The 24,069-nt window shown below is 39.2% G+C and overlaps 3 protein-coding genes across 12 annotated transcripts in view; 2 read left to right on the plus strand and 1 right to left on the minus strand.

The window, feature by feature from the left end:
- Nucleotides 1-45: 45 nt before the first annotated feature.
- bbln (bublin coiled coil protein) lies at nucleotides 46-1,496 on the plus strand. Its single transcript, XM_077542847.1, has 2 exons — nucleotides 46-355; nucleotides 601-1,496. Exons 1-2 carry the CDS (start codon nucleotides 277-279, stop codon nucleotides 810-812), a joined length of 291 nt encoding a protein of 96 aa, XP_077398973.1. The 5' UTR covers nucleotides 46-276; the 3' UTR covers nucleotides 813-1,496.
- ciz1a (cdkn1a interacting zinc finger protein 1a) lies at nucleotides 1,099-10,334 on the minus strand. Of its 2 annotated transcripts, none has more exons than XM_077542843.1 (15): nucleotides 10,198-10,334; nucleotides 9,565-9,757; nucleotides 8,208-8,338; nucleotides 7,896-8,134; nucleotides 7,714-7,801; nucleotides 7,431-7,518; nucleotides 6,527-6,612; nucleotides 6,245-6,420; nucleotides 6,038-6,168; nucleotides 5,860-5,953; nucleotides 4,684-4,797; nucleotides 4,291-4,416; nucleotides 4,132-4,210; nucleotides 3,274-3,395; nucleotides 1,099-2,953 (listed from the first exon to the last, which is right to left on the minus strand). In XM_077542843.1, the coding sequence occupies exons 2-15, from the start codon at nucleotides 9,735-9,737 to the stop codon at nucleotides 2,825-2,827; spliced, it is 1,776 nt and encodes a 591-aa protein (XP_077398969.1). In that variant the 5' UTR covers nucleotides 9,738-9,757; nucleotides 10,198-10,334; the 3' UTR covers nucleotides 1,099-2,824. The 2 variants fall into 2 exon arrangements, with proteins under 2 accessions (XP_077398969.1, XP_077398968.1); XM_077542842.1 differs by having other exon boundaries at nucleotides 4,291-4,419.
- Nucleotides 9,647-24,069, plus strand: part of dnm1a (dynamin 1a) — a 46,280-nt gene continuing 31,857 nt past the window's right edge. For 4 of the 9 annotated variants that reach the window (XM_077542833.1, XM_077542840.1, XM_077542841.1 and 1 more), the window contains exons 1-9: nucleotides 9,648-11,756; nucleotides 18,214-18,287; nucleotides 19,017-19,166; nucleotides 19,245-19,448; nucleotides 19,647-19,745; nucleotides 21,043-21,203; nucleotides 21,275-21,417; nucleotides 22,829-22,964; nucleotides 23,043-23,110. In XM_077542833.1, coding sequence (XP_077398959.1) covers nucleotides 11,596-11,756; nucleotides 18,214-18,287; nucleotides 19,017-19,166; nucleotides 19,245-19,448; nucleotides 19,647-19,745; nucleotides 21,043-21,203; nucleotides 21,275-21,417; nucleotides 22,829-22,964; nucleotides 23,043-23,110 — 1,196 coding nt within the window. In that variant the 5' untranslated portion in view covers nucleotides 9,648-11,595. Of the gene's footprint in view, nucleotides 11,757-18,213; nucleotides 18,288-19,016; nucleotides 19,167-19,244; nucleotides 19,449-19,646; nucleotides 19,746-21,042; nucleotides 21,204-21,274; nucleotides 21,418-22,828; nucleotides 22,965-23,042; nucleotides 23,111-24,069 lie in introns of all 9 variants that reach the window. The other 5 variants (XM_077542838.1, XM_077542836.1, XM_077542837.1 and 2 more) reach the window with 2 other exon arrangements.

Raw genomic sequence — 24,069 nt, forward strand, 5'->3', positions numbered from 1 at the left:
AACATCTTCTTTGCTTTACTATCTTTGTAGCAGAATAATTCCCTCCCATAAATCTCCCATAATCCCCTTCGTTACATCGTGAATATATACATTTTTGTTCTGCGTTGCAGTCTTATCTTCACTTCCGTAAAGTTTAGCTGGTCTACAATATTTTTTTTTCTGGGTTGATGGACTGTAACATCTAATCGTAAACATATTAACGAATGGTGGTTCGGTGCCTCCGTCGAACAGCGGAACAAAACTAAGGTGAACGTTAGGTCATCTTGATAGATTACAATGTCTGGACCAAATGGAGATCCTGTCGTCTCCATTGATGACGGCATCATCGAGGACGGCGATGAATTTAATGACGAAGGTAACAGACATTTTCCACATTTTTGTTTCGAATGACGTCAGAGATGTCATGTGATATTTGTCCAGTCAATATGTAGCTATATGCAGTTAATTTGATGTATTCATTCATGTATCTCATTCAATTTGTTAAGTGGATATGCTCGAATCGTTGGTGGATGTAGTCAATACACAATTTGCCTTTTTCTTGTTCCGCCGACCTTTTTTAGGGTTTTATCTTGAGCAGGTGTCCACATTGTTATTCCACAGAGTTTACAGCAGTCAACTCCATGCTGGACCAGATTAATTCGTACCTCGACGGCCTGGAGGAGAAAAACGACGCTCTCAACGACAAAATGCACGAACTCCTCGAGTCCAATCGGCAAGCCCGACTGGAATTCAGAGCCCAACTGGGAGAGCAACGGCCCGGGGACTCTTTGCAAGGTACAGACAAGGACCCCGACCAAGAGGCGGGCAACTGAATAGTGACACCACTTACATTGTGATCAATCGTGATGATCATCATCAGAAGAATAATTCCCAAAGCAAGATACTTGTAGGAGTGTACTGTATTTGCAATGTCTCAGAAAATGGTCACTGGTTCTAGATATGTCCCCTAAAATGACTCCTAGTAATGAAACAAAAACCAGCTTCCCTTTTACTTGTGTTGTGTCTGAAATGTATATAAATGTAGCGAATTTAAGAAGTTTATTTTCTCTGTTCACGCCGCTTGGAAAAGTAAGGAAAAAGTGTTTACACCACTGCAGAGATTTTTTTTTACTTTAATATAAATTAAAATGACATCTGAAAAATACATTTGAACTCCCAGCATTTTAAAAAACATCAAGTCTTGATTTGTTAAGTCAGTAGCTGAATACAAATACAGTCCTAAAATTTGTTTTGAAATCACATCATTCTGAGCTACAATGCACATATTGAAGATTCTGTTACTGCAGACACAAAAATTGGAAGGGAGGAAGAAGAAGAAAAAAAAGAGCTTGTGCTAATCATGTGCTAGGTCACCAAGGTGATGTCAAGCTTTGCTACATGTGAGCAAGACTACGTGTCTTGAAATAACCACAAATGAGGATGAAATGTTTCTGGAAGGAAGTATGCATTTGAAACTAGAGCAAAATGGTGCAATAAAAACATATTTGCTTGAAGAAGCTGTGTTCAGACATTTTTTTTCATTCTTCTATCAAATATCAACACAACACTTAAAACGTCCACAAGAATGTGACACCAAATTGCCATTAACACTGATGGTCCAAAGTGATTCTAACACCATGTGTCATATGGGCGGTTTTGTGAGCAGCATAAACCTGCCTTGACAGACAAATTTACAATGATAAAGCTGTAGCCTTTTTTTTTTTTTTTTTTTTTAATTAAACAATTGCCATTTTGCTACCTTCTGGGGCTGTTTTGGCCCAGTAAGAACGTGGACCTGGGCATGTATATATGACAATTTTTTTTTTAAAAATCTCTTTTAGATTCTCCATGAGAGGCTGGTTTCAAGGCCCTAAAGTGCTGTGATGACAATTGGGTTGCCCCCGTCTTTCTCCTCTTGCATTGTTTTAAAGAGATATGTAGTCTTGAAAATATTTAAACCTCCAAAGTGGAACACACTCTGGGAATAAACAATATGCCCCTTTTGAAAACTATTTTCATTGGTCACAAATAACTGATTTTGAACAGTCCATATTCTCAATATTTACATAAACTGCTGCGATTGGCTGTCTATTGTATTTTTAATGTGTTCTAGAAGAACTGCTTTTTGCTCTGAGTGATAGCTGCAGAACAGTCTTTTCATTCTGTTGGAATTCAGTGGTCCAGAAGAGTGCCAGCGCTATTTTTTTTAAATTAATTTTGTGGAAGATAGCAACCGCTTTGACACACAAAAACAAAAGGATTATGATGGAAAAGGCCCCCCAAAGGTGTGACTTTCAACAGGTAGCAAAAAACACAGTTTGAGCTTAGAAATTATCTTGGGAGTAAATTCTCAAAATGGTTGGTCATGAAGCAGGTTTTTCCACCCACGGTCATTGTGCCTGAAGTCTCATGAGATTTTCTGACATCACACAAGATGATGGTTTGAATGCCGAAGTTTTGTTTTTCCATGTTTTGGTTGAACTACAAATTGTAAGGGGTTCGACTTTGGAGGTTCCACAGTCCTACTGAGTTTAAAAGTAAATATGTAATTAATATACATTTACATTTTTGCCTCATTGAGGTCACATGTTATCACCGCTATTAAATTAGGGACTTAATGTAGGAGAAAAAAAAGAAAAAAAAACATGTCTCTCATCCATCCTTCAGTGTCTGTTTTTGGCCCTTCTGGGTCTGGTGTTTGGCTTTGGCAGAGCATTTTTGTCTTCTCCGGTGGCGTCGTCAGTGGAAGGTGGCAGAACTGTGCTGAAGCTTTAGGACCTTGACAAATGCTGGACTCCTCTACATTGTCCCAGAACTGGTTTTCTGTCCGAATTGTACTGCTGAGTTATGATACCGACCCTGTAGTACTAGTGGGGCAAGCTCCTCCCAGAGAGTCTGTGGGCGTTCCTCTCGAACATCTGGGGTTGCTGTTGTCAATGTTGTCACACTTTTCGCCAAATGCTTCTTTGTGTCTCTAAGGACGGACAACACAAACAAAATGATGTAACACTTCCCCATGTCTTCGGAGCATACCAGAAGGGTCAATAATTACATTACACCTTTTGTCTTTTCTTTTTAGCTTCACTGAACTTAGCCTGTTTTGATGCTGCAGTCCTGTCTCATGAGGAGGCGGGTTGCGGCAAGGCGACAATATCAAAAAGCGAGCGCCAATAAAGACAGTGAAAGATGTGAGACACGCAAAGGTACTGTCTGATCTCGGCAACTAATTCTGACTCAAGAAAGACAACTACAGTAGTTGTTAGGAGCACCCTAAGATGACCACTAGTATCTTACCTTAAGGTTGTCAAAGTGCTTGAGGGACTTGCAGTGTGTGTGTATAGCCGACGAGTCAAAATGGTAGAACTTGTTGCAAAGTCGGCAGATGAAACCAGCTACCGGCAGAAAGAAGCTGGAACCTGTGGAAAGGGAAAAAAAAAAATACATTAAGACAATTGAGACTCTTCTTAACTTATTCACTGCCATTGACGGCTATAGACGTCAAAAATTAATTTGAACTATTTCTATTAGGTTAATTTTTAAATTTAGAGTATGAAAACCTAGAATTTGTTCTTATTGTATTAAAACAGATATCACATTTTGGATTAATCGTGAGTTAACTAGTGAAGTCATGCGATTAATTACGATTAAAAATTGTAATCGCCTGACGCCCCTAATTTAATAATCTTTTATCAAAAAATAAATTAAAAAAAGATTATAAAATTTTGAAAAAAATAATTACAATTTTATTTAAAAAAAAAAAGAGTATTAAAAATTATCAGGTGATACATTTTTACATTGTAATTAATCGCATTAGTTTACTAGTTAACTCATGATTAATCATACATTTTACATCTGTTCTAAATGTAGAATTTTTTTTTCTAGGTTTTCATACTCTTGTTAACAAAAGTGGAACAAAATGTTATACTAATAGAAATAGTTCAAATGAATTTATGATGTCTATAGCCATCAATGGCAGTGAATGAGTCAATATGGCAGCGTGAAAACAGTTTCCGTGTCACTTTCCAAGCATCAAGGAGCGAGGAGCTGGTAAGGTTCCAATTAAGAAAAATGAGATCTACCCATAGAGTTTTCAATTAACCTAAAACTTTGTCATTCGAGTCAAATTAGGCAGTGGAACGCCTCGCGGCTCACCGTAGACTGTGTCAGGGTCATACTGCTCATCACTCGACACGTCCTTCAGAGTCACCTCTCTACATGAGCTCCATCCATCCTGACACAGGAAGTCAATGCTAAGTTCACAAGATTTGATTTGAAGTATTCATCATGAAAAGCCACAAAAAAAAAAAGTACCTGGTTTTCAGGGTAGTCTTCTTCATTCCAGTAGAGCCTCTCATCCTGACCCTCCTCTTCCTCCATCTCAATGCCGTCAATGTCCAGCAGCTTGGATGAGGTGCCAGAGCACTCGTTTTCCTGAAGCTGCTGACAAAAATGGTGGCCTTTAAAAAAAAAATCCCTGATTCCCCTCGCCCCCCTTACCAAAACAAACAAAAAACATTAAATTTGAAATCTGTGACTAAATATAACATGAATAAAAAGTGCTGCTTCCAAATAAAATTAACTTCATGTCCATGAAAATGTAAACAAAAACCAACATACAGGATACCATATAGCAATGCAGGCACACAGACTAAAATCAACATGTCACTCTCGTCGGACTCTTCCATGAGGAATGCCGTCGGATACCTTCTCTAATCTCTGACGGTGCTCCTGGGACTGCAAGTGTGCCACAAATAGCTTCGAGCTTCTGAAGTGTTTCTTGCAGATGCTGCAGGACGACACGGCTGCTCTGCTCGCAAGCTGAAGACAGGACAGGAATCACTATACACAATTTTCCTAGTCAGTAAATCATGTTCTAAATGCTGCGTCAATGAGCCGATAAACGCATCGAGCACATTTTGAATGTTGAGAATTTTGTCAAGCATGGTGCAGTGTTTTAAAACAACCAGCAGAGGGTGGAATTAAGCTCAAAGTAGCGTGCTTTCTGAATACAGTGAACAGCATCATTTTTAGGATTACCTACTTTCATCTTTTGTGTTGCAAAAATAGTAACAGTGGCGTATACTACTCTTAATTAATTCTCTAGCAATAAGAACTTAAATACAGAAAATATTCATGGAGGAAGGTGTAAAGTACAATATATGCCTGAGACTAAAATTATATCAGTGTTGTTATAAGTAAAGAAAAGAGTTATTTCAAGTCTTGTATTAAGTAGTATTATATCTGTTTAACAGGGCAGTTAGTTTTGTAACACTTTTTTTTTTTTTACATAATTCTGGTAAAACATTTATTCCCTACCATCTGTCATTAAAAAAAATATTCACCAATTTAAAAAAAATCATTAGGGGTGTGAATTGCCTATTACCTGGTATAGGTCATGATTCAATTCGATACGAATAATCCCGATATAGATCTATAAATTGATTATTGCAATTTTTTTCAACTAAAATAAAAAAAAAATACTAATCAGTAAACTTGCACATGTACACAGTAAGATTTTTATGAAAATGTATTCATCTGAAACTTCAGGCTTATAACTGTGAGCCACTGTATTTAACAAACATCTGTTTCTTGTTTAAACAGCATTGAAATAAAATATTAAGGCTTAATGTTCCATTAATATGACATTCTTCCATGCTTAACGCGTGAACCCTAACCCTAAGTAAGACGTATTGTTGAATATTTCCATAAAAATATTGATGTTTAAACATCGATTCGGCCGTATATCGAATCGATTCGAGAATTGCGCGCTGTAATATCGCCGAATTGATTTTTTTTTAACACCCCTAAAAACCATCAACTCTGGTATTTTTCTCCAAGGCCTTTCCTAGTTTCATTATGAAAACCAACAGTAAAAGTTACTTTGTGCTCCTCTGTGCGTCGATGGTCCGAGATGCTGGTGGAGTAGCGAGCGCAACAGGTTGCGCACCAGCGCTGCGTGTCTGCTTTTTTCTCTCTTTTGAGGGAAAAAAAAAAAATAAAGACAACAATTACAGTATGGAAAACTCTCAAGACGCAAATGAGCTTGTGCAAAACATACCCGTCTTTACCGGCCCCCTGTAGAGTCTCGTGCAGTCGTGGCAGCAGTGTGACGAGGCAGGCGTTGCTCATGTGCTGAATCTCCATCATCCTCTGCTGGTGGGTAACGCTGTTCATGTGACTGCGGAAATTCTTTAAAAAAACACAGAAGTAGATGGTTAAAAAAAAAAATCGCTCATAACAGACTATTACCTGAGGTGTGACTTACTTCCTGACTGTGGCAGGTGATGGTGCAGAGGTAGCAATAAAACTTGTTGACACCCTCCGCAGAACTGCCCTCCACTTCCTGTTTGTCTGATGGCTCACCATCACCCAGCACGGTGGCGTGGCTCTCCTCCACTTCTGAACCCGGGTCAGGGTCTCCTTCCTGTAGGAGGAGGCAGCCTGCCAACATAAAGGTGGGATACTAGAAATCAGTCCACAAATGTGAATTTGAAAAAGTAATTGTTTTGGTTTATGTGCTTTTAGTTAGTGCTGTGGTGAAATTTACCATCAAGCTGTGCGCCTTCTTCCGTGTTACATTCTAAAGAGAGATTATCGCCATCTGAATCTGCTGTGGCGACATCCTCCTCAGATCTGATTTGAGTACAAATAAGAAAAAAAACACGAAATTGCATTAAAGAAGAAATAGCTCGCCAAAATGGAGACATTCTGTTCGACCGGGTTCAAACGAACGTGCAATCAAATGTGTTTATTTGCTGTGACATATTCTTTGTGAGCAACGTAACTCTTCTGTTATTTTCCGTCTTATGGCAAAAATGCCACCAATAAGGCCGGGAGAAGCGCTCCATGCATATTTCAACGATAAGAATCCGCAGAATGTCAAAATAGGTAGGAAGTGCCCAGAAGACGTAACTTCCTCTCCGCTCACAGTACAGTCTGGTTTTCAGACATTATCTTGTAATTTGTGACAATATCAGTGGTAGTGCCTAATGTAATGTACACGTTTTAAAAATGAAGATTTTCTTTGTATAATTTTTTTTTATTATTATTCTCTTAAAATGATGACTTTTCCTGTTAATTATTTTTTTTTCTCAGAAATTTAACTTTTTTCACACAATAATTTTTCATGTATTTTCCACATAATATTGTAACTTAAATGACATAATATAATGACTTAATTCTTGTAAAATTCAGACTATTCCCCCCTCATAGTATGGTGACTCTCTTCAGGTGTTGGCACTGTAGTATTCCTTTACACACATGTGCGGTCCTGTCTAAGTTATGACACTTACTGCTTCAAAAAGTGAAGATTTGACAGTTGACCTGGTCCCCAGTTATGTGATGGGAAAATGCCATTTTTGACAGACCAGGCCACAGAGGCTACTGTCAAGACATTCATGAGCAGAATGGATCAGAATCGTACAACGCTGCAATTACAATTTTTGCCCCACCCTGACATCCTCTGCCTCTTCACTGCAGGTTCTTGAAGCTGTTCCTCAAAGCTCTGCGCAGATCCATCCAACCATTCCACACCCTCATCTGTGGGTTACAGTAAAACACATAAAAACCACCAAAAGTGTTTTATGAAGATTTCTATCTTTACAAAGAAAATTATTTGCTGTGTTTATTTAACATGTTTTATTATTATGGTTGTCATTCATGCATAATGTTTGCATTTTATGGTCGACACTTTCTTCTGAAAACAAGCACTGCTTCATGGATTTACACATTTACCTGTTTCAGGCTCCCCGTCTTTCCTAGCTGCTGGAATATCAGCTGTACAACCATCTGCCATCTGCTCATTGTCAGCCTTCTTGTCCAGCTAGGGAGCAACGGCATCCCACACATAAATGGTTAAGACACTTTTATTTCATCATCAACATTTTTTTTTAAATTAAAGTTGCTACTGTTATTACTGTGCTGGTAGTGGTGACTGAGGAGGCCATGACCGTGCTGGTAGTAGCAGTGCTGGTGGTGGCTGCTGCATTACTGTAGTAGCGAGGGTGAGGGTGGAAGGGTCGAGCAGCGCCGGGGAAACCCATGAGTGGGGACTTCATTGCCATGCCGATTGGAACCGGACCCAGCAGAGACCTGTTTGTTGCTGTGAAGAACTGACGGAACTGCTGTCCACCCATCCCAAAGCTCCGCATGTTACCTAAGGAAATACAACATGATACATGACATGTGTGCTTAAATGTATCGTAGGTGTTTTTGTCTTCGAGCTTCACCCTGCATCTGCTGCATCATTAAGGCTCCCTGCAGCATGGGATTGGGGCTGATAATGGTGGTCTGGGTTGCCTGGCACAGGTTGACCATTCTGGGATTAGGTGGCGCTGTATGTGGAGGCACAGGGATGGCTCTGGCAACAATGGCAACAACAGTCAATTTTCATGACATGGAAAGAAGTTGAACTTCATGCAGGCCAACTCTGTTGAGCAACAACAGATTTGTAGATTCCCATACATACAAAAGAATATTAGGGCCACGTTGGAAATAAACACTAAATATTACAATTTATTCTAGCCTAACTACAACTTCAGATTTAAGTTACACTTGAGATATATTTACATATAAGGTTCATCATAGTCTGATGTCCCTGTAAATATATGATATCCTCATTAAAATGCAAATCCTTACTCATAAACTTATAACTTTATTCTCAAATTTCATCTTTATTCCCTTGATTGTAAGACTTTGGTAACTGGTATCAGTCTTTTTTATTTGGAATTGTACAGTATTCTCACTATTCTCAGTTACAACTTCCTTCGTAGTATTACTTTATCTCAACACTAATGTATTCATAGAACACTTTAAAATGTACCACAGTTGTAACAGAGTATTGCAAATAAATAAAGAAAGAAAGAAACTGAGCATAAAACCCAAGAAAATTGATCATAACAACTTAAAAACAATGTTGTATTTTGTTTTCTTTAAAAAAAAAATGATTTTATGTAAATTAACAATTTAAAAACAATATTTGATCTTGTTTTTTTTATTTTTATTCATGTTATCTTCAATTGAAAACAATGCAGACACTAAAACATGGGATCAAGTGTATTGAATACAAAGGGTTTTAAGGCAGGTGTTTTGATATTGTCATAATTTAACTTTGAGCAACACTAGGTCTTATGTAATTCTGTGAGTGTTCTTTTATGGTGGTGTACAATATAGTTCCGATAAAACTTTGTTTCTGTCATGTTAAAACTTTTAAGGTAACGGAAATGAACATTTAGAAAATGAATAATGAAATAACATAACATAAAGCGCACTGAATACAATTTAAGTGCTTCTTTTAGGGGTGCTCAAATTCAGTCCTCGAGAGCCCCTATCCAGCCTGTTTTCCATGTTTCTCTCCACTAACACACCTGATTTATGATCAGGGTCGTTATCAGGCTTCTGCAAAGCTTGCTGATTAGCTGATCATTAGATTCAGCTGTGCTGCAGGAGGGAAACATGGAAAACAGGCTGGATAGGGGCTCTCGAGGACCGAACTTGAGCACCCCTGTTTTAGGGGAACTAAAACTCAAGCAACTACTTTACCCGAAGGCCTTATGCAAAGCCCCGGGAACGCGTTTAGAGGCTCACCGCGGTGCCTGGTGATGGTGACGGGCGACATGGGGAGCCGCAGCGGGCTGTGACGGCGGAGGCGGAGGCGGAGGCGGTGGCGGAGGCTGCTGCTGGTGGAAAAGTTGTTGTAGCTGCCGCAGGTGCTGGTGGAAATGCTGCTGTTGCTGCTGGTGGTTGTGGGGGTTGAACATAACGAGCTCTCGTTGCCTTCCTGTTCGCCAATATGTTGTGGTTGTCAGAGCGTACGAAAGAGAGCAGAAGCTAATGCTAACTGGACAACTTTCAATGACAGCCGCTTCAGGGACACAACAGGTCGCTTTCATAGGTCGCGATGACAACTAGCTAACATTAGCAAGCGAGCTAACACAAAGCGCAAAATTTTATTTACTTTCGTTTGCTACCTTAGCCTACGAAACGAAGAACCTCTAACAGAAAAAAACAGGCGCACTATCCATAAACTGTCATGAAATGTGGACAATTTACAGAACGAAGAATAATAGCGCCGCCGCTAAAAGACAAATAAACAAAGCTAACATTGGACGCCGCTCAATGGCCGACTGCAGTCTCTTAGCTTAGCCTAGCGTAAAATGGGCAAAGCGTACGGTTCTACTCCTTCATGTCAGACTTCTTCGATACGTCGCCGCCACTTACCTCTCGAAGGCGAGTCAAGACGACGGTGATTGTTAGTTATATCCTTTAAAAGAGAATAGCACAGTATATGTGCCCTCAACGCGTCTGCTACACTGGAGCTTTCTCCGGCTCAGCGATGATTGCGTTTTGGTACCCTCTAGCGGTCACATCCAAAACGGAAAGTTCCTGTTGCCTATTTGTGACATTTTGCCATTTGACCTTAAATGCCTTTTCACGAGGTCACCTCGCTGTCTGAAATATAAATATAGATGATATATACACTGATATAACATGTTTTCGTTTGCTTTACGCTAATACTGTAATACGAAAGTGTTCCTGTCCTTGCAACTTGCAATTCAGCACCATGGACAGATCTGTATAGCAGTCATTGCTAAGGATAACAACAATGCAGGAATGGCCAAAAGTAGATACTTTCAACATTTATTTTCATCACCTTCTCATTATAGTCCCGGCATTGTTTCCCCAGACTTACCTTTTTATTATTGCATCTTTACTTCCACCATTCCTTTGCTGAAACCAACTTTCATCTTTTGTCCTCTTTACCTTCATGACCTCCTTCTTTTGTTCCTTTATATTTTTTCTCCTCCCTTCCTTCCTTTTTATTCGTTAATTTCTTATGTCCTTCCTTCTGTCGCTTAAACATGATTTAACATTATTATTTCCTGCCTTCCTTTTCTTACCTATTTCCTTTCGTCACGACCCTTGCATAAGTGTTTGTTTTGCGCCCATCGTATCTCTTGGGACAGTCAGATGTCATTCATGGACAACATGGCTGGTCATACATTTATAAGAGTTATTAATGATACTTATGACTTTATCGTTTATGTCATAGTGTTGCTGTGTCATAAAATTCCAAAGGGTGGGCATATCAATGCTATCAAAATGTTTTGCGTAATCAGCAAAAGTAAGCTTTATTGTGGAGTTCTACTCAATTCTGTTATGCTTAGAGTTGTTATTGGTCTATACTGTTCTTTCCTCAAATTCTTTACCATTATTCACTGTACCGGCACCTTCAAAAGAAATGACTTAAAAGTGTATACGGCCCACTCTGTATTTAAATTCAAATATATTGCATTTATGCCAACAAACGTGTGCTGTTGTTGCACTCAAGCTATTTAACTGAAGTTGGGTCGTCACGTTACATGGCAGTAAGCAGAGCAGTGTGGCCACCTAGCGGCGAGTGTTGAGAACTGCATGCTTGGAGTTTTCCAGGGGAAATACAAGGAGAGTTCATCCTCATCCTCGTCCTGATCTCCCCCCGCCCTCCTGCGGTACTCGCTGGTGGAGAAGCGCACCAGGGACGCTAACGCAACGCGGGGCTCGGTCGCAGCTCAGAATAGAATTAAAGGGGGGACATCGCGTTAGATACATCCGTCGAGGACTGTCCACCCGGCCACCATGGGGAACCGGGGCATGGAGGATCTGATCCCCCTGGTGAACCGCATGCAGGATGCCTTCTCCGCCATCGGCCAGAACGCCAACCTGGACCTGCCTCAGATCGCCGTGGTGGGCGGACAGAGTGCGGGGAAGAGCTCGGTGCTGGAGAACTTCGTGGGGAAGTAAGTAAATTTAAAGCGTTCACTCCATTTAACGCACCATGTTTAGTCCCCATCCCCCTCCTCCTCCTCTTCCTCCTTCTCTCTCCTCCATTTATCCTACTGCCATATCGTTTAATAAACTCACCTTAAAACGTTTGCATAGGCTACAGTGCATCAGGGGGATTCATATTTTGTAAGGCCTTGCATAAATCCCTTTCGGAGTTCATGTTACCTGCTGCATAGTGTGTTCACAGAATATTAGCGCCTATAGACCCTGTCAAGGCTGTCTGCAGACCTTGGGTGGGCAACCGACGGCACATGGGCTGTAAATGGCCCACCAGAATATTTGATCTGGCCACAGTCACTCATAATTAGTTCAATTTAAGAATATAACCGTGCATGTGTTGTTTTTGCGGCTAGGCTACCATTTTGTTCTCCCCATGCCATTTTAATCCCATCTAAGCAGAGTCGTATGTGTCAGTCACGCACATACATTGGCTTTGTAATGATACAAATGATACAAAATAATAGTCTTGATGTGTTATGTTGTATGATGACCTTGTAGCCATAGAAAGGAATAGAGGGAGGGAAAGAGAGAGTCCACCTGAGCTTTGAGCCCTTCCAGCTCAGCCCCTCCATCTGCTGTACTTGCAAAGCTTAACCAGCAGCACTGAGGCGACAACAACACGGCACCTTTATTTAAGGACATGTATGGTGTGTGTGTAATGTGCAGAAATGACTACAAGCTGCTGAAAGCAAGGTCAGACTGCGTATGCTTCAAGATAGTGCAGCAGCACACCATTCTAATTTAATCCTATTTAACAGACATAAATCCAGGCCCCCGAAGCAGATCATTTGAAATTCTAATTGATTTATAGCTAGGTTTAATATCTCATTAGGCACAAACATGACCTCTATGTTGCTTTCCTGCATATTTGTTTGGCAGCAGATTCCCACTGTGCACAACCACGTGGCCACAAGTGTTAATCCTCAATTTAGCAGGTAGAATAGGTGATACTGTTTACATGCCTTATGGGAAGGTCCACGTTTAATTTGTAAGTGCAATTTAAAAAAACGAAACAAAACATTTTTAAGGTTAATAACAAACTATTATAGCATGCAATCGAGATTTGATTGAAGTGTAGAATTTAAGCTTTCATTGAAGAGTTTTTAGAGGAAATATAGGTTCTGGGACCAAACACCATAACTTCTGTTTTTTCCTCAATTCTTCTCATTGAAATTCATGAAATTCAGTCCAATCTAGACTTTCGATTCCTACAGAGAGGACTAAAGTGTCCTGAGGAGAAAGTGTCCTTTTTGCGAGTTGTAGATCTGTCATGATGTCATCCGCATAGCAGTGCTATGCTTTCTTAAAATGGAACCCGCCGGCAGCGAATGAAATGAAAACAGTAAAAAAGTAGGATCTAAAACCACTGCAGAGCTCAAGCCACCAGAATACTGTGGTCCACGTATTAAAGGGGACGTCAACCCCCCCCCCCAAAAAATGTCTTTGCAGCCCCACTAGTCTAAATACGGTATTTTGGCTAATATAACGTAAGTGGAACATGAGTTAAGCAGCAAAATCCAGCAATTTTGTATCAATGTCAGATATCAGGTGGCCATTTTGCCACTTGCTGTCACGTGAAAATGACATCACAGTTGCTCAGGTCTCAGGAAACAACCAACAGCTCAGCTTCAGAAAGCTGGTGAACTGTGATTGGTCATTGGCTAAGCCCTGAGCTACTGTGATGTCATCTTCAGTCGACAGAAAGTGGCAAAATGGCCGCCTCCTGAGATGGATTTTAAAAAAAAAGACTGGATTTTGCTTCATAACTCATATTCCACAAATGTAATATTAATCAGAATGTCATGTTTAGACTAGTTAGGTCACATATAAGATATTATTGTCAAGAAATGTTTAAGATTGACTTCTCCTTTAAACACTCTAAATTGGCCATTAACTCATTCACTGCCATTGACGGCTATAGACGTCAAAAATTCATTTGAACTATTTCTATTAGTTTTCCACTTTTTCCACTTTTGTTAATAAGAGTATGAAAACCTAAAAAAATAAATATTGTACATTTAGAACAGATATAACATTTGTGATTAATAGTGAGTTAATTATTGAACTCATTTGATTAATTACAATGAAAAATTGTATTGACCTGACGTGATTTAAAAAAAAGAAAGAAAAGATTATTAAAAAAAATTGGGGTATTCAGGCGATTAAAATGTTAATTGTAATTAATCGCATCACTTCACTAGTTAACTCATGATTAATCACAAATTTTATATCTATGTACAATAAAAAAAATCTAGGTTTTCACACTCTTGTTAACAAAAGTGGGGAAAAAAATGTTTAACTAATAGGAATAGTTCAAATGAATTTTTGACGTCTATAGCCGTCAATGGCAGTGAATGAGTTAAGTGTGATATTTGTGTGAATGGTTGCTGCTGAAGTCAGCTGGGATTGACTCCGGCTCAGTCATGACTCATGACCCTCATGAGGTACAACTCTACTGAAAATGGATGGATGGATGAAGTTAAACATTTGAATCACATTCTGACTGTTTTGTTCCAAATCCATTGTGCTGACATATAAAAGACAAAACCACTTCTGGACCTAACCGTACATGTGATTGTAATGCGCGTTTCATTATTGTGCAGCACTCTCTCGCACTCCTCTGTAGTCATGGCAACAGCTTCTGCCTAATTACGACGTCTTTACCCGAGGGAGCTACAATAAGGCTGAGAGTTGAAAAGGGAAACTGTGAAACATTATGACATGAGCATGCTAACATTTCAATCCTGCATTGAGCTGTGAGGGAAAACACAAGCATCATGCTATTCAGTGTGTGTGCGTGCGCATGGGTGCGTTTGTCCTATAGTGCAGTTAGAGTGACATTGTGTGTCCTCCCATCCTTCCAGCTTGACACATCAACCCTCGTCCCCAGCGGCTCATTGTGGTGCATTTATATGCTATCAGCTTAAAACACAGTTGTTGCCTCAATGTTTTATCATGAAGCGGTTTTATTCTTCACAAATCCAACTGCATTGTGTGAAGCGTTTTGGCAGTAAGGAGACACCTCGTTTGTTTTTTTTGGCTCAGGTCCGGAAAAAGGCTTTGCCCTCAATGCTGCAGCTTCTAAGTCAGCACAATCGATATGGAAAGCATAGGGGATAATGCGCATAATGGCAGGGAGACATCTCTGTTCACGGACCTGCACTTTATCCATATCCAAAATGCATAAAGATAATTGTTGTGAGTTGTGATTGATGAGAGTGTATTCATTAAAAAATGTAATGTTTTTCCCAATTTTTAATCAAGAAAATCTAGTCAACAATATCTATCACTCATTGCACTGATATTTCTGTATTTGTCAACCAAAAATATTTGAAGCTGTCTACACCGATATGTCATCGATATATATGATGAGCATTGTTATTGATCAATGATAGTGACACATTTTATGATACTTCTCTTGTATTGGATCATCCCATTATTAGAGCAATACAGTTGTTGCACTCTGGGCCATAATTGAATAATCTATTTGAGCAAATCAAATCCCTTAAAATATTTTCAGGACCATACACAGGTTCTATGTTTCAACAACCAATTATTACAATGGAGGAAGCCAATTAAGGCTTATGTCTCCGTTTATTTATTATTTATTATTTATTATTTATTATTTATTATTTATTATTTATTATTTATTATTTATTATTTATTATTTATTATTTATTATTTATTTATTATTATTTATTTGTTTATTTATTTATTATTTATTTATTCTTGCTGGAGATCCCATGTAGTAACTCATATGAATGATTTAGCCCACGTCACTATTACACCCCCCCCTTGTGGAGATTATGTCCATGCCACGTAGCCTTAGCGTTCACATATTACGTAATGTAGCCGGTGACCGCCTGAGGCATGGTGACAAATTGTAGCAGCTTCACTCATTTCTTCACTCATTTTGTTCTGCTCAACTAAAACATAAGAAGAGAGATATTTCATAAAGTAGGGTTGATTTCATATATTTCTAAATCTTCAAGTGGTTCATTGGCAGCAGATGACTGATTAAATCTCCTATATCAATATTTTACTGATTTCCAGTCTCAAATGGTAAACTATAAAAAAAAAAAAAAAACATGTAGCCAAGTATGCACGGGAGTGTGGGACAGAGGAGAGCTACAGAGGATTAACGCTAATCTCTCTCTCTATCTTCCCGCATTGGCTCAGCGTTAAGCTGCGCATCCACTGCGGTGCAACCTGCCTTTTCATTGGCTCCACGTGCAGGAATTCAGATACTTTGCCACAACGTCGGTTAAACCTACAAAATATTTTGGAAGATCTAAATACACATTTTGCCTTCATAAAGGCGATAATACTGTCAGAAAGGCTTTAATTTGTGAAATGTGTTTCTAAAAAAGTGAAATGTAATTTTGTCACAATAAAAAATTGGAAAGGATGCCATCTATACGTGCCCTGTCCTTGTCTGGTGACCATTCAATGGTATGCACTACCACTCAATGAAAATCAGCTGGGATAGGCGCCAAGTCACCCATGATCCTAACAAAGACAGGCGCTTTAAATTAAAAAAAAATAGAAAAAATAGATGGGTAGTTCAAGTCTAATTGATGTATTGAAATGCAAAGGGTGCACTTTCATCAAGCTATGATTTTTAAATGCACACTCCGAGAACTGCCTATAGGAATACCTTAACGGATGTGCTCTTCCTCTTCCTCATAGGGTGCAGTGACTTGACATTTATACTATACCAAGATGCTTTGCGGCACATCCTTGAGCATTCCAATAAACGTCCGACAGCGTTTTTCTGCTCTTGAAGAGCCTTCTTACAAGACGTGAAGAGTTGTACTTGCACTTCAAGGGGAATGAGGAGAAGGCGTGAAAAGGAAGACCTGCAGTTGAGACCATCTGTCCTCTGTAAAAGCCTTCCAAGTAGGAGAACTGCTCGCAAAATGGACCTAATTAGTTGGCTGAATGGCTCCTGGCACAGTATTGGTGATGGGAATTCCAGCTCTTTTGAAAGATCCAGCTTTATCAGCTCAGCTAACTAGAAATAGCACATTTTTTGTTACTTTATCCATTGCAAAAATAATGCACAATTGTAAATAATGATGTCGAAAACAAGCGCTGTGTACTGTTAATATTAAATACATGTCTTTACTTAGACGTTCTACATAATGCTAACCAGAAAATTACTATACAAAAACAAACTAAAATATCATGTTACGTTTTTAACTATAGGGATGCAACGATAATGGTAATGTTGCGATATCGCAATACCGTCGTCGTCATGTCACGATATTAAAAGCATCAAATCCTGTTCAAAAAGGCCACGTTGATTCACATTTGTGCAGTTCCATCAGCCTCTGGTGGTTAGTTTATTAGCGCAGTTTAATTTTAATTAGGCATGTTTTGGCCACCTACGTTTAAGACCCATGCTAATGGACAGATGAAGGGGAACTGGCACAGTTGAGTTACTCCACAAATTGAACCGATTCACAATGTGTGCAAGCATCAGCAAGTAAGTGCCTCAATATGAAGTGTTCTTCGTGATTGTAGGTCATTTATGTACAATGAGGTGAATGTTACCTGTACTATTTGAACTATGTATAATTATGACCTCAGCTAATTAGCATTGTGTAGACGAGACATTTAAAATGAAATGACTGGCCAAGCTATTTCTTTGTCACTGCTGTTGTACAAATTATAATTATTTTTATTTTTTTACAATATAGTTACAATATAGTTTTTATACAGTAACAAGCTTTCTCCCCACAATATCGTGATAATTATCGTAAACACTAATTATATTACATAGGTTGTGGCTATGGCACCGTAATGCGCGTGCTTCAAAATGCACACCCTCCAAACTTAGGTCGTTGCATTCTATTAGTTCACCACTAGATGGCACTAAAATCTACACACTGCCCCTTTAAAGAGCCTTTTCATTTCTGACCAACGCATCAATGCACAATATCATCTGCAGTCATTATGCGCCCATTGGCCAAGACATTAAGAACACACATGCACATTTTAATGAGCTCCAGTATAAGAAGCAGATTGATGTTTGAGGGGGGAAAAAATGCAACACATGTAAAGATGCTGCACATCGTTGAATTTCAATTGTCGTGTCAGCTGGTGCAGGCGCACACACACACACACACACACACACACACACTCACAAGGAGTTTGTGTTGGTGTTACATAATGATGAAACCCTGCAGGAAGAGTGCAGCGCATAGACATGTTGGCACTAAAATCACATTTACCAGCCTACCACTAGACATGTTTACAAATTTTAATCTAGATTGTTTTTACCACCATGACTCAGTGAATATACTGTTTATATTTTTAATTTGTTTCATAATTAACTTATTAAAATATGTAAAAGAATCACTTCCACGATTTAGATCACCAACTCACACACGTTCTGTTCTGTTCTAGGGATTTCCTTCCACGTGGTTCAGGCATCGTGACCCGTCGTCCTTTAGTTCTGCAGCTGATGAACTGTCCCACAGGTGAGAATAAATACTTAAGTCTCACACAAAAACAGTTAAATTAGGACTGTGCAATTAATCGAAATTCAATTACAATTTCAATTATTACACTCCACAATTACAAAATAATCGTAAACAAAAATAAAAAATGGTTAATACTAATTTTGAGTTGATTAAATTGATGTATTTGCACCTTTTTTTTAATTTTTAAAATGACTAATTTAATAAATCTGGTTTGGGCCAAAAGGAACTTGCATTATTATAGTGTTTTAAAGAAATTTATTTGTCTTAAAAAATTCTGTTTAAACATTTCCTTGTTTTGTACCAAAAAACAAATTATTGTACTAATCGTGATTTCAATTATTACCAAATTAATCAGTATTAATATTTTCTTCATAATCGAGCAGCCCTATAGGTTAAGCGCCCCCCCCCCCCAAAAAAAAACAAAAAACATAGTAAGGTATGAGCATCTAGTGGACAGAAAAGGTATTACACCTTCAGCACAAATGATCTGGCAATTTGTGTTGTGGATGTTTACTATTACAATATTGACTAGCATGGTCTGAAATAATGATGGCCTACTACTGATTATTGTAACCCATTGACATGCACCAACATAGCCTGCAGGTTGATGAAAAAAAGCTGAAAAATGAAAAATACGTATATGTAACATAGACAGGTTTACTGTATGAATAATAAATCCAATAGGAAGTGATTCTTTTGACACGCTCAGTCCCGTTTGTCTTTCAGAGTACGCAGAGTTCCTCCACTGTAAGGGAAAAAAGTTTACCGACTTTGATGAGGTTCGTCAGGAGATCGAGGGTGAGACTGATCGCATGACGGGCGCCAACAAAGGCATCTCGCCCGTTCCTATCAACCTGCGAGTGTACTCCCCTCATGGTGAGGCCCTCTATTGTCTATTGCACACTAGGAGAATATATTGTTTAAATGCATCAAATCAATATTCTCCACCGGCAGTGCTCAACCTGACGCTGGTGGACCTGCCTGGCATGACCAAAGTGCCCGTGGGTGACCAGCCGGCCGACATTGAGGCTCAGATTCGGGAGATGCTGATGCAGTTTGTCACTAAGGACAACTGCTTGATGCTGGCAGTTTCGCCGGCCAACTCGGATCTGGCCAATTCGGACGCTTTAAAGATTGCCAAAGAGGTCGACCCTCAGGGTGAGTGGATGTAGTTTATACACACAAAACTGATTTTAGCCCTGCATTCGTCCATCCATTTTCTATAGGGCTTGTCCTACTGTATTGGGGTCAGGGGTAACATACAGAAAACCATTTCAGTGATGCGTTCCACTGTCATAGTTAGCTTCTGTGTGGTGGTCCCCAGATATTAATGTAGATGTGTGTGCGTATTTGTAGGTATGAGGACCATCGGCGTTATTACCAAACTGGACCTCATGGACGAGGGGACGGATGCCAAAGACATCCTGGAGAATAAGCTGCTTCCGCTCAGAAGAGGTACGTAAAAACACACACACTTCCCCACACTCTACCCATGCCCACACACGCAGAATTTCAGGACCTGCGACTCACTGTTTCCCTCTTGTGGTGGTGAGGCAGCTCAGCACAAACCTTCTAACTCCCTGCAGTGGCACTAAAAAGTACTTCGATGAAAAAATGAAAGGGGGGAGATGGTAATAAAATAGTGGTCTTGTAGAATGCTGACGCTGTACTTTTCTTTTCCGCTTGCACTTTGCTTTGAACCCACACATTTAATATTTTCCATGGCCTGTGTTATTTCTATGTCTACTCCCCACCCCGTGTCGCGTTTACAAGGCTGCTGGCTGCATTAGTAGTGGAAGTGAAACCGGATCTGCTTGACCCAAACTCACCTGGCTGCATGCTCTTCTTTTCTGTCTTAAAAGTCTTTGGCAAGCACACAAAATCACTCACTATATATGAATTTCTTTTCTTTACTATTTTCCATATATATAAATCACCCCCCTCCCCCGCCACCCATAACCCATTTTTTTGCATTCTTTAATCACATGTTAAAATATGGCTGTGCTCCACGAAAACTGACAAAAATACTAAAACAAAAATTCAAAAAACATTATCGTTAACGAAAAAAAAAAAAACTAACTGAAACTACATTTTATGTTTACAAAACTAACTAAAACTTTAATTATAGCGAAAATGTCCTTTGTTTAATACATGAGCCTTTGGGGATGATTTTAAGTACATTTATTTCGATATTAACCCAAATAAAGACGTTTGAAAGTGTGTCACGCAGAAGTGATGTCATCTAGCAGCAGCCAATAGAAAAGCAACTTCAGGTGACGTCGCTCCTATAGGCGACAAATTTGCCTGCTTGACTTTTGGCTCCAATGTCCCGGCTCGCCTGCTTTTTCATTTAACTCAGCCGAAATGCAACGCTAGGTAAGAAATGTGTTACTTTTTTTCATTACCATGGTGTTTATTAAATATTGCGCACAAGTAATACACATTAAAAAAAACTAAAACTAATACTGAAACTAAGTAAAATTAAGCATTAAAAAAATAAGATTAAAACTAACAGAACCACCCTGAAAACTAATTAAAACTAACTAAATAAAAAAAAAAACTCAAAACGAAATCAAAACTAACTAAAATGAAAATTCTAAAACTATAATAACCTTGCTGTGCTCAACTAAACTTCATGACGCAAAAGCCTTGAAATGGTTTGGAAGGAAAAAAAATAAATAAAAACAACGTCTGCCCTTCGCATCAGCAGCCTCTGCAAAGCCTCTATGGAATTATTGTCTGTTGTTTCAAGGCTACGTCGGTGTGGTCAACCGGAGCCAAAAAGACATCGATGGAAAGAAAGACATCACCGTAGCCCTGGCTGCCGAGAGGAAGTTCTTTCTCTCTCACCCTGCCTACAGGCACCTGGCCGACCGCATGGGCACGGCGTACCTGCAGAAAATTCTCAACCAGGTGGGTCGATAAACAGAAGGCATGACACGACTTGAAGGTATACTTTTAATCTTGACTCTTAAACTGCGCAGCAACTCACCAATCACATCCGGGACACGCTGCCAGCTCTGCGGGCCAAGCTGCAAAGCCAGCTCCTCTCCATCGAGAAGGAGGTGGAGGAGTACAAGAACTTCAGGCCCGACGATCCGTCCCGCAAGACCAAGGCTCTGCTTCAGTGAGTCACTAGCTTTATGAGGTTCAAACATGAACAAAAGAAAGAAGAAAAACCACAATCGTGATCATGGGCTGTCATATTTCTGTTCTTGAACAGGCCCCCACCACATAATAAAATTCTGCAATCGGCAGCATGTGTTCTGACAATAACTAAGCAATAAATGGCAATGAATTTGTGTTTGTGATCTCATTGTGCCGAACAATCCATAGTGCTTTGTTAAATTTGAGGCTGTTGATGGGAAGGAATGGCCAAGTGTAAAATAAAGCTAATGCTATTAAAACACAAGATGAAGAGCAACATACTGAGCAACACAAATCCTAACATTTAGATGACATATAATGACATTTTTTTAGGAAATTCCTAAATCATTATTCTATATAGTACATTTTCCCGACCTCACGATTGGCTGTTTCTGCAGCTTGCATTCTTTTTCACCTAGACCAGTGGTGTCCAAACTATGGCCCGGGGGCCATTTGTGGCCCGCCATCCATTTTTAAGTGGCCCACCGTCCGCAGCTTATTACGTATTTTACGGACTATAAATCGCTCGGGAGTATAAGTCGCACTAAGACAAAAATGCGTAATTAGGTAGAAAAAACATACATAAGTCGCATTAAGCATATATAGTATATTATATTATAAGTCTAGAGTGCCCTCTTGTGGCTGTCTGTGATATCTTTTTTTCATGTTTAAGTCGCTTCGGAGTATAAATCGCAGGAACAGCCAACCTATGAAAATAAGTGCAACTTATAGTCCGGAAAATATGGTTCTAAAAAAAATTACATCTGCTACTAATAAATTAGTTTCATATACCGTAGAGCTTTTCTAAATATGCAAATTAACTGTTTACAATTAAGCAACTAACATTTACCTTCGTGACACTGTGGAGAATAAAGATAATTCATTTTTACATGCAAATAAGGTCTCCTCCACTTTCTGATCTGTGTTAAGTTCCAACTTGTGAAATTATCACATGAATAATTGACAAGTAGCTGCTTTAAAAATTTGGCTGCTGTTTATTGCAATGGCTGACATTTTCTGGTTGGTTACCGGGTCTCGACCACCCCAACATCTTGTAAAATTCTAAACTATTTTCCTTACAGAAAGCTGTTCATGTAGAATTAAAAAAACTAAACACTGTCATCTAAAAAAAATAAACAATTGGTTGATTGACTCCTTTTGGTGTCCTTGATAAATTAAAGTAAAAAAATCCTTTGATTTTTCTGTATGTGAAAAAGTTTGGACACCCCTGGGCCTGATGAGACTTTGGGAACGATTCCATTGTGCTTCACTTGACAAAAAGAGAAATTTAATTCCTCCCCTGACATTTTTATCCGATTAGGAAATTGGTACAGATGTCTATTAGTCATTTTCAGACAAGTTTGTGGCAAGACTGCAATTTGTGCATGCAGGATGGTGCAGCAGTTCTCAGTGGATTTTGAGAAGTGCATCGAAGGTTCCGGGGACCAGATCGACACGGCCGAGCTGTCCGGCGGCGCAAAGATCAACCGCATCTTCCACGAGCGCTTCCCCTTCGAGCTGGTCAAGGTTTGTCGGATTTTTAAATGAATTTGCCACCATGTCAAAAACCCGAAACACCACGACGCAGTGTGGCCTCGCTCTCAGATGGAGTTTGACGAGAAGGAGCTCCGCAAGGAGATCAGCTACGCCATCAAGAACATCCACGGCATCAGGCACGTTCGTCCTTCCGCTCACCTCTACGTCACGAGCAGTACACCCACCGCTTCCTTCATCCTTTGCTCGACTCTATTAGCTCAGTCACCTCCGTTATATCAATCTTGAGTCACGAAGCTAACCATTAAGTGTGGTGGCGTTTTTTTTTTAGTGTAAACCTAATTAGTAGGGCTACAACCATGCAGGTATCAGCCACCGTTGTGAGTACTGATACCTTAAAATAAGGCCAGGTATCAGTATCGATAACTGGTATCAGTACTCACCCATCCCTAATGTAAATTAATAAACAATAAAATAATCAAGTATTTAAAGTATTGGATAGGCATCGTGCAAAAGAAAATGATTACTTTAAATAAGCAAAACAGAACAAGAAAATAAATATTTTGAAAAATAAGAAAATAATACTAGGCCCATATCAACCACAGCGGTCTTGAAAATAGTATTTTTAGACTAAAAACAAATAATATACTATTTTTTCAAGCTGTAATATATAGAACAATGTTCTTAAAATACATACATATTAATTTATGTTTGGCCAACTTAGCCAAGCACGGAGGTAACAGGTCCCAATTTGATTGTATTTGGTATGACCCAGCCAGGGATTGAACCCGCAACCTCCCAATCTGAGGGTAAACGCGCTACCGCTAGACCACTGAGCTGGTGGTGACTTTTCTGGAAAGAGGAAAAATGATCTTAGTAAATATAACGAAACAAACCACTTGAAATGATTTTTATAAGAAAAAATGCTTACAATAAAGTGCTATCTTGCACTTTTGTCACTTTGTTTTCACACTTGTATTTTTTTCCATTTATCTTATTGCTAGAGTATGCAAAATCTTAAAATAAGAACGTTCAACTAATCAAAACCTAGTTCAGGGCCTTCTATGTTGATTAGTTAACTTAAAATGTGAAACATGTTTGTTTTAAGTCTCACAGTACTTAAAGCTGGCTGTTAACA

The sequence above is a fragment of the Vanacampus margaritifer genome, chromosome 14, assembly GCF_051991255.1.
Source record: "Vanacampus margaritifer isolate UIUO_Vmar chromosome 14, RoL_Vmar_1.0, whole genome shotgun sequence".
NCBI lineage: Eukaryota > Metazoa > Chordata > Actinopteri > Syngnathiformes > Syngnathidae > Vanacampus > Vanacampus margaritifer.

Excerpts from the sequence above, each read along its gene's own strand:
- bbln (XM_077542847.1), top strand. The coding sequence starts at position 277 with ATGTCTGGACCAAATGGAGATCCTGTCGTCTCCATTGATGACGGCATC. Across the intron at positions 356-600 it reads CGATGAATTTAATGACGAAG|AGTTTACAGCAGTCAACTCC; the intron begins GTAACAGACATT and ends GTTATTCCACAG.
- ciz1a (XM_077542842.1), bottom strand. The coding sequence starts at position 9,737 with ATGTTCAACCCCCACAACCACCAGCAGCAACAGCAGCATTTCCACCAG. Across the intron at positions 8,135-8,207 it reads AATGATGCAGCAGATGCAGG|GTAACATGCGGAGCTTTGGG; the intron begins GTGAAGCTCGAA and ends GTATTTCCTTAG. Across the intron at positions 4,798-5,859 it reads GACGCACAGAGGAGCACAAA|CTTGCGAGCAGAGCAGCCGT; the intron begins GTAACTTTTACT and ends TCCTGTCTTCAG.